General features: G+C 35.8%; 1 protein-coding gene across 1 annotated transcript in view; it reads right to left on the reverse strand.

The window, feature by feature from the left end:
• The window catches only part of LOC143641334 (abnormal spindle-like microcephaly-associated protein), a 48243-nt gene extending 39823 nt beyond the window's left edge, over positions 1 to 8420 (reverse strand). Inside the window, 5 exon segments of the mRNA XM_077108587.1 lie at positions 4710 to 5092; positions 5094 to 5245; positions 5247 to 6173; positions 6327 to 6470; positions 8124 to 8420. Coding sequence (XP_076964702.1) covers positions 4710 to 5092; positions 5094 to 5245; positions 5247 to 6173; positions 6327 to 6470; positions 8124 to 8420 — 1903 coding nt within the window.
• Positions 8421 to 10515: the final 2095 nt, after the last annotated feature.

A 10515-nucleotide genomic window follows, 5' to 3' on the forward strand; every position in this document is an offset into this window, starting at 1 on the left:
GAGAAATCTCAAATCTATACCTATTATGAAGATAAGGAACATGATCAAGTTATAACATTTATTAAGTTATAATTTTCTTTTTATTTGAACATTTAAAACATAAAAGGGAGACTCACTTTGCAACCTTCAACAAGCTAGTCCGTCTGCATTGAAATCATTTTATTCATTAGGAAGCCTGCATTAGTACCTTATCACATTCTTTGCCATTCATACAACATCTCTGCTTCTATGCTTCAATAATTCCCTGGGCAGAGCTTAATCATTAAAACTGGGAGTAGATTGAGGATACAAATTATATTTTTTTCCTGGGAAAACAGAGCCTAAACAATGTATGAACACTTAATATGTGCTTTTTTAAGGGGCCTCATTAGTGTTGAAGAAATATATCTGGAGAATTGTTTGTCAGAAGAGAAAGAAGCTAGAGCAGCTCTTAGTGAATTACTGGCTCTTCTATGGGCTCATATATCAGATACCAAATATGTACAGTTCTCTCTAAACCTAACAAAGAGGTTCAACCACGTGGCGGCCTCAAAAACAGGTATGGGTTTGAGTGTCAAAAATTCAGTGGTCTTTGTTCATTCATTCATTCACGAATTCATTCTGTTCATCATTTGTTGTATACCTTGCAGGAGACCAAAATGGATATGTTTCTTAGAATCAAATAATTTGTTATCAGATCAGAACATATCTACAAAAAACAGTAAAGCAAGAAATAGAACTAACAGGTAGGTTCAAGATGTCACATAAGCTGTAATTAGTTTCTAAGGGAATATAATTAGAGGGAAATTCATTAGAGAACAGTATTAACAAAAGTTGGTTATAGTACTTGAAATAAAGGATTGAATTAATGAGAGAAAAACAGATATGAATGTTAGTAAGAGTATACACAGACAGAATGGTGAATAAAGATATCTGGCTAAATAAACAGAGATCCTATAACTGATGACCTAAAATGACAGAATAATAATTTTGTAAATCATCTGATAACAGTAAAGCACCATTGGAGTTTCCTGAGCAAGGAAGAAAAACACCACATAGTGGAAAATTAGAAGAGTTGTTTTAATAATTTTACATTGGCACAGAACTTTGAAGTCAGTGAATCCCATTGTGACATCACTATAATCCTTGGTCATTACCCCAAATAAAAAACTTTTATTTAGCTTTTCTTCCAGTTTAACAAGAATGGTGAAAAAAAAAAACATTTATGTTGTAGCTAGGAAAACCTAAGTTTAAACTGTGACTCTAAATATTTGGTAGCGTTTGAGAACCTGGGTCAAGTCACTGTTTTGAACATGATACGATGATGAGTGAACTAAATAAAAAGGTCATTCTAGTTAGAGAAAACAACAAACTGCAAATACCCTGAGGACAGAGCATATTTGAAGTTTCAAGGACTACAAGGAAGCCAAAGTGGTAAAAAACAGTGAGCAAGGGAAAGAGAAAAGTAAGAGGCTCAAAAGTCAAAAGGTCATAATATTGATGTTATAGGGACCTGTAAATCATTGTAGGAATTTGGGCTTTCATTGCAACATTTAGATGTTATGGAACTGAACAGTCCAAGCCCTAATATTTTAAAAGTAGTATGTGGGTACGCAGACTATGGAAAAGTCAAGGGTGAAAGCAAGGAGATCTGTTTGCACATCCTGCAATGACAAAGACTGGCCCAAACGGTGCCATTCAATGGTGAGTGAGAAGTGATCAGATTATGATTATATTTGAAGGAAAGAGAAAATTTGTTGGTGGACTGAGTTTAGAATCAGATCTGCATTTGAGTTTATAAAGAAAGGATGAGAGAGAAACACAAATAAGGACAATTCCACAGCTTTGGGCCTCACTATTGAGAAATAACAGATGAGATCATTAAGAGAATGAGTAAAATATAAAAATGTTTAATAACTACCCCTCTGTAATCCAAAGTGTAAGGGAAATAAGAAACTTCCCAGAAAGAAAACTGAAAGGGAGCAGTCAATGAAGAAGGAAGAAAACCAGGAGAATGAGAATGGCAAGATAAAATGTTCCAAGAAGACAGAGGTTCAAGGCTCCAAACTGTTTACAAATAGTTCAAGATGAAGACTGAGAATAGCCAGGCATGGTGGTGCATGCCTGTAATCCCAGCACTTTGGGAGGCTAAGGAAGGAGGATCATGAGTTCAAAGCCAGCCTCATCAACTAAAGGAGACCCTAAGCAACTTGGCTAGACCCTCCAAATAAAATACAGGAAAGGGTTGAGGCTCAGTGGTTAAATGTACCAGGGTTCAATCCCCAATACAAAAAAAAAAAAATTGAGAAATAATCACTGGATTTACAGTGTGGAACTCACTGACCATTTATCCCTTCAGCCTATGCTCTATGCTTATGTTGCTTACATTTTCTTTTAAGCAAAACTCCTTAATAGAGTCAATGTTCCCTTTGTGATCATTCACTGAGTTATATACTGATTTGTATAATTTTTGCATATAGATTATACATAATTAAAAGTTATTTTCTGAAGTAAAACATCATTTTGAAAGGAGCTTTATTAGTTATTTCCAATTCATCACCTAAAATTGTTGAATCCACTTCAATCAGTTTTTGCTATTTTATTGAAACTTTTCTTGTTAAGGTCAATTATAATGGTTTTATTGGATGTAATCCTTAATAAATAGAGAAGCATCTATATTTCTACTCCCTCAGTGAAATAGGAAACGGGTCATCAGCTTGGATGAGGATCACAAAACTGACATTACCTGGGGTAGAACCCCAGCTTTACCACTGACTGACTGTAAAATGGGCAAATTACTCAAGTCTCAATGTACCTATTTGTAAAATTGTGCTATGGGTAAAAATAACATTTACTGCACATGAATGTCATAAATATTAAAAGAGGTAATAGTAAGGCACTCACAACTAGGTCTGACACATAAAAGAACTCAGTAAATGTCAGCTACTATTATCAATCATGAGACAGGAGGAAAGAGAAGTTTCAGGAGAAAAGGGTGAGGTACCCTATAGCAAAGCTAATAAGCCAGGAAAATACAGTCATAAAAAGAGTTCAGGGATTACTTGGGGTTTGTAGTAATAAAGAACAACCAAGCAAGGTTCAGGTATAGAGTAGGCAAAATTAGACTGAAATACAGTTGGAATTTGCTGCATGGACAATGAAGGGAAGGAAGCCAGGGGAAGTGCTTGTGTTGAACCATGGAATTCAAGCTGGATTAGGAAAGATAGATAGATCAGAGATGAGGGACATGGAAACAGTGGTGGATTAAAGAACTGTATGTGTACAGTGGGGTATAAACAATGTTGAAGTTGGGTTCTAGAGGAAATGTGGAACTTATAGAGATAGTAACTGGATATTAAGATGCTTTTAGGAAAGCATGACCTAAGGAGGTTGGAACTAAATTCCCAGAGTAGTAGAAAGATATTCGAAAATGATTTTGAAATCATAATAGTAGTAGTTTTAGAAAAAGTATAATAAGCAAGATTCAAAATTTTGAGAGTGAATCATTCTCTGCATCAAGAGAGGACAGGGGTGAGAAAGTCTGAAAAATGAGCTTTAAACTATTTTGTTATTTTCTTTTTGCTTGTTTTTAAGGGAGAGAGGGGATATTAGTTTGGAAATAGATAAAAAATAAAAAGTAGATATTAGAAGATTCCAGCAGGAGCTCCAAAATCATAAAAGTAGAAGAGAATGCAGACAGAACTTGAGAGGGTTATAATGAAAGCACTGTTGTCAAGAGAAGGTCAGGCTGCAACAGGGTAACAAGGTAGGAGAATGTTTGCAAAGAAGTGCTAATGAAGAACAGTGAGTCCAAAGGATATAGAAGGATTTACAGAATAGGAGAAAGAAAACAGTTCCAATTGAGGGATGTTCAAATGAGAGATGTGTATATTTCTTAGGAGGCCTAGAATTCTTTCAAATTATCTGGTAAAATACATAGTGTGGGTTACTTTCCTGCGTGGATCTTTATTGTCAGAAGAGGTATTTTGGGTTAAAAGTGTGATGGGATTAATCTTGTCTGCTTCTGAGGCAGTGCGATAAAGCTGTGAATACTAGAAAAGGAAAAATATTCTTCTCTAAGAAATGGAGAACTCTAGGGACCTATCTTCATTTCCAATTAGTGGATGGACAGAGGCAAAGACAGAATAAGCTTATCAGGAGTACAGGACATGAAAAGGTCTTTTCTACAATCTTTCTGATGGTAGTATTCGGGCCAGGAACTTCACTGGGCCTTCTAGTTAGGGTGTGGACTAAGGCAAGACATGTCAAATACTTTCTTAGGGTGTAAAACTTAAGGAGGTACCAAAAATATCAAATTGAGATAAATATTTGGATATAATATTTTTTAAAAAAAAAACAGAATTATTGCAGAAAATTCAGGAGTAAAATATCAAAAGTTTGGACTGGGGTTGTGAATCAGTGGGAGAGTGCTTGCCTCACACATGTGAGGCATTGGGTTCGATTCTCAAGACCACATAAAAATAAATAAAAAATAAATAAAAGTATTGTGTCCATCTACAACTAAAAAATAAATAAATAAAATTTTAAAAAATATCCAAAGTTTAACAGACAAGATTGCAACAATTTCAGAAATTAGTCCCACACTATTTGTTCTGTCTTCCACTGAGCAATTTGACAAATGAAAAGTACAAGTTAATATAAGCTTATCAAAAGCAGATTCACTAAACCAAAACAGAAAATACACTAGAGATTTTATAAATAATACTCACCAGTTTTCTTCTTAAGGCTTAATTTCTCTCTGTTGCTAGTACATTTTGAGATTGGTGTTGTCATCTTTATTTTTTTAACAGTTGATGTTTTCAATTCCAAGGGAGAAAAGTGGATTCTTTTGATTTTGGGTATATCCATATGTTCTATAATAGTAACCTTCACATTTGTATCTTCCATGTTTCCATCACTTTTTCTTTTACAAGCAACTAAAGCTGTCATTGAATTACTTACTTCACTTTTATAACACTCAGGTTTACTTAATACTGAATTGATAATTGGAAAATGAGAATGTAAAGCTTCTGTTTTTTTGGGGTGATCTATTACTTTTTCACATTCACCTACTGTACTGTTGAGGCATCTTTTTGCTTTTGGCTTATTAATCTGTTTGATTTTCTCTGGCAATGGTGGTCTTCCTTTTAATAACTGTGTTAGAAAGTATGGGGTGTCTCTTATGTTGCTTATTATGGCTATAACGAGAAACATCCTGAACTGCAGAAAATTTAAGGTGAATTTGTTTTCTAAAATTGTAGTAACCTTGACTTCACTTCTATAGGATTTAGTTCTTCAAAATTAGGCTTGGGTGTTTTTGAACCCTGATATTCAGGACTACATGGCAAAACTTCATTTTTTCTTCAGTGCTGAGGAGACCGGGCAATCTTTGAATTTTCATTTGATAATGATAATATTTTACATGTTTGCTGAGAGGTATATATATGTGCCATGTTATCTTTTACAAATTGATTTGGGGATAAAATAGGATTAACTGAATCTGACTCTAGATCCTGATTTGCTCTATACTTATCATTTACGAAAGAATCTGGACTTAAAATTGTTCTGTAAATTTCATGTATACTTTTGGATTCCAAATTCACAGACTCTGAATTATCTTTTTTAAGTGTATCTGATGAAAGAAATGTCATTAACCCTACTTCATTATTAGCTGTATGACTATTACTTACAAAAGAATCTGGACTTAGAAAATTTGCTTGACTTTGCATAATGTTTAAAGTTGAAGAACAGTTTGGGGTCAGAATAAGTTTACTATTCTCCTCACTTTGAAAGGAAGTTTTAGTTATGACTTCCTCATTAAAATAAAAATCTTTTGAAATGGTGGCATCTTCTACTTTTAACTGTTCCTCATTTTCACATGTAAGAAGAGATGAGTAGGTAGTAGACCGACGTACAGAAAGTGGCAAGCAAATTTCACCATGACATTCTTGGAAAGCAGGGCTAATAGGTAATATAGGTATTTTATGTTCTTCAAGGGTTAAAGAACTATTTTCTCTTGGAGAACAGGCTTCATTAATACCCAGATTTTCACATGCCTGTAGTGGGCTCCTAATTCTGTCAACTTTTTGAGAAACACAAAATGTTTTGTTAATGTTTTGATCATTTGAAATCTTTTTGTTATAACTTGAAGAGGCTGAATTTTTCTTTTTATTAATGGTATTCCAAAGAGTCCTCTGTAAAAACAAACAAAATATACTGATGAAATTAAAAACCATTGAATATTATTTTAATAAGCAATTTATACATGTTACTTCAGGCTTGTCATCAAAACAATTTTTACACATTATGAAACATTTTCTTGAATTATAGAATGATTAAACTATTACCTTTTTCTTTTTCTGCTCTTCTGCATTTCCTAGCAATATGGCTTGATGTTTCAGAACATCATTTACAAGAAATGTCACAATCTCTCTTATTCGGCCTTCTTTCAATGGTGTCCAGTTAACAGAAATAACTAGTTTTTCTTTAGGCTACAGTCAAAAGAATACATTTAAAATGATTATGATAATATAATTAAAATAATCAAAGCATACCATACAACAACTATTATTCATGAACACTCTAAAATCCTAAAAGCATTTGGTAAGTCAAATATATTTTTCCCACCTGATCTGCTCATTTCATTATAATGAAAATAGTCACCAGCACTAACAGGGTTCATAACAACATAAAACTATAATAAAATCCAACTGGATGAGGGCTGGTGTCCTGGCTCAGTGGTAGACCTCTTGCCTTGCATGTGTGAAGCACAGGGTTCAATTCTCAACACTACATGTAAATCCATTGACAACTAAAAAAAAAAGATCTAACTGGATGAAAGCAATAGAATAGTCTCCAGATCATTTTAATTGAGTGGCTTTTAAAAAAATTGAAATGTCTACTCTTTTATCATGTGCAGTACTTCTATTTCAAATATAATGGTCCTGTATTATAAAGATTTTGTGGAAAAAGAAACATAAAGATGATCAACTAAATTTCCTCTTTCTCACAAACTACTCTACAGTCCACATCATAAAATTGACCTTTGTTAAACAATCTGTAAGTTTCAGGAACAATTACAGGTATCTCATACAACTGGTTAACTATGAAGTGACCAATGTCTAGAAACTTTGTCAAAGTCATATCGCTAATAATTAGAACCCAAGTAGTCTGGCTCCAGAGTTTAGACTTTAACATCTATCTACACCATACAGCCTGTCCAGTAGAATCTGCCAAACCCTGACATGACAAAACAACAATAACAAACAAACAAACCTTGGTTGTTTGTCAGAGGAAAAAAACAGTTTTTTGTTTGAAAAGTAAATCTATATAACATCATAAGCAGTTTGTTTTAGAAAATACAAATACAGAATCTTTACTGTGTAAAACAATTTACTCTGAAAACAAGAACTTTACTTCTACATTATAACAACAACAACAACAACAACAAAAAGTAAAAGTATCACTATACAGAACAGAAATCTAACTTTCCATAGGAAGAAAAGCAGTCATTTATAAACAAGACCAGCCAGGTTCTGAAGTGCAGATGAGCAGTGACACAGAAGGCAATGGACCTCAGATTTGAATTACTATTGCCTTATGAAGTGGTTATTAGCCATCTAGACTCCCTCAGTTAATGATTTCATGCTTTCCAAGGATCTACTCAATTAAAAGGACACATCAGTCAAAATAAGAACCAAATTTTCTCTTTTGTGGAGATGGGAATGGGACTAGTACTTTGGCCAAAGCAGGCTGTAAAAGCTATGTGGGAGGTTCTTGAAACAAATGTTATAAAATTAAATTGAATGCACTCTTTGTGCCAACTATTAGTTTAAAAACACCAAAAGTATTTAAAAATACCCGGAGCATATTTTTAAATGCCATTTTTTTTGCATAAAGTTTACTTAGAATGCTGTTAAAGATAAGTAGGCATGCCTTGATGCACTGTCACCGCCCAAGTAACTGAGTGCCCTAACATTACATACGTGCGTGGAAAAATGTGGGTCAAGGGCCACCACACTCTGCCTTTATTCTCTGAGGGTATTTTTGTCATTCGTTTCCCAAGCTTCATCCCTACGGAGGAAGGCGGCGGGAAGGACAGGGTAGAAAGCGCAGCCCAAGGCACGCCCCGCCCCACGACCTACCTGCAACACGAAACAACGCTGAGACATGCTGAAGCCCAGGTCCGCGGCCGGGAAGTGGGAGATCTCCACCTCAGCCACCTCCTCGTTAGGGTTGTGCAGGATCAGGGGCAGTGTCCTCGAGGCGCCCAGGCGGACATCTCCGAAGCAGGGGAAAGGGGACCTGCAGAAGTGGCTGAGAGACAGCGTCCGCGGGGAAGCCGCCTCCTCCTGGGCCACTGGATCCTGCCGCCCCGCCGGCGGCCGGCGTTCCGTAGGGCTCAGCTCCCAGCAGGTTCGCCCCACTCGCCAGTTCGCCATGGCAGCCTCAGACCCCGTCCCGGCCTCCTTCCCTACCCCCTACCAGGCTGCTCCGGAGCAGGGACCTCGGACTACGCTGGCCGCTTCACCGCGCCGCCGTGGAAATGGTCGGAGCGAATTTCCCCGCTTGGTTTTCCAGAAGCCGACACCCTAGAAATAAAAAGGGTACCAACCCCACGAACTCGCAAACTCAAGTCACGGAGCAAAACTAGTCCTGCCTTTTGCCTCCGTTTAAATTTTTCGCCTCTGGCAATAGGCACCTCCACGCTCTGCCCACAACACCAGGGGACAAATCAATGAGCAGCAGCTTCTGGCCAATGAAACCGCAGCGCCTCGTTTAAATGATTGAATGGGACCCGCCAGTCATTCTTTGCAGAGGAAAAGAAACGCACAGGTTTAGCATTGAAATTGACTTTAGAGTTTGTAAACAGGTTATGATAAAAGAAAGATAGTAACAGCATTTCCACAGTAAAAGTAGGAATCATTGCGGTTGCGCGACACAACCATGGATAAAACCGTTGAGTGGGCAAAATAGTTTGTCACTCCACTCATCTGATCCACCACGCCCAGAATTACATCCATGAACTTTACTTCCGCGGTTTTCCGGGCTGAATTGGAAAAATATAAAGACAATTAAATTGACAGTTTAGTAAACATGCTTATTTTAGTGGCTGGCCATTGCAGAAGCTCACTACATGTACACTCTGTTTCTTACCTCCAGATACTGGGAGCAATACTAGATAAATAAAAGCTAAGATTCCCAATAATCCATAAATGATGGTTTGGATAGAAAATTCTCTTGACAAACAACCACTGATTTTTATATTAATATTTTTATAATAATGATTTTAGCTCACATATTACTGTATGTCAGGAACAGTTTCAAACCCTTTACATAATTATCTCAAACTTGAATCCTACAAGATATCTCATGGGACATAATTATCATTATTTGCATTTTATAGATGAGGACTATAGAGCATACAGCTAATTAGAAAGCCAGGATATGTATCCCTAGTTTGGCCACAGTCTTGCTTTTACCCTCTAAAATGTACTTCCTCTAAAGGCAGCAGAAACTTAAAAAACAGTAATAATGTATAGATGTATGGTTACACAAAATCTATAGAAAGAAAAGACTGAGAGGAAAAACAAAATGAGGAAGATAATGTGTGAAATTATGTTCATGACACCACATTTGACCTGAGTTTGAAGAATACCTTAATATGTAAACAAAGTTGTTCAGAGGGGTAGTGCTGTGAATCAGTGGTAGAGTGCTTGCGTAGCATATGTGAGGCACCGGGTTCCATTCTCAGCACCACTAAAATAAATGAATAAAATAAAGATCCATCAACATGTAAAAAAAATGTCCAGAGGATTTTTTGAAATCCTACAGTACTGATGCACAATTAATAAAATGCTAATATGAATTACAATTATTTTCAAATGCATTATATATATTATATATATATATATATATATATATATATATATATATATATTACTTATTACTGTGAATTAATTATTACTTATCAAATTAGTATTGCAAATAAATCCTCCTTATATTAAGACACTCAAATTTTGGCTTCAACTCAATGTGTTAATAGCAAAATTTTTCATATTTACTCTATGCTTCATGGGTTTCTCACAAAGCAACACTGTTGGCTTATATTTAAAAAAAATAGAATGAACTGTACTGAATATTTTTTACTTGCCTCTTCCTTTCTACTCTCCAATCTTTTCCATTCTGCATTTTGCTTTAATATGCTAATCTCTATTGGCTAAACCAAAAGGTTTTCTCACTGTGTGGTTTCTCATTTGCCTCAGAAGAGGAAGGTGAGAGTAATTCTCTCTTCTAATTGCTCCTCCATGAGTGTTAGCTGGCTTTCTCGACATTAAACCTCACACATAGCTTTAGAGGTACCCTTTCCAGATGGGACTTTCCCTTCACAACTTGGACCTGAGGGTCAGAATACCATTTTATTACTAGTCCTAAGGTATTGCACTATCACTTATGATGTCCTTAGATCTGGTCACGTGTTTGCAAATAGTCCCTTTATTAAAATGTCCTTGAATTATACTAAATTGAAGTAGAGAG

The sequence above is a fragment of the Callospermophilus lateralis genome, unplaced genomic scaffold (assembly GCF_048772815.1).
Source record: "Callospermophilus lateralis isolate mCalLat2 unplaced genomic scaffold, mCalLat2.hap1 Scaffold_96, whole genome shotgun sequence".
In the NCBI taxonomy this organism is placed as follows: domain Eukaryota; kingdom Metazoa; phylum Chordata; class Mammalia; order Rodentia; family Sciuridae; genus Callospermophilus; species Callospermophilus lateralis.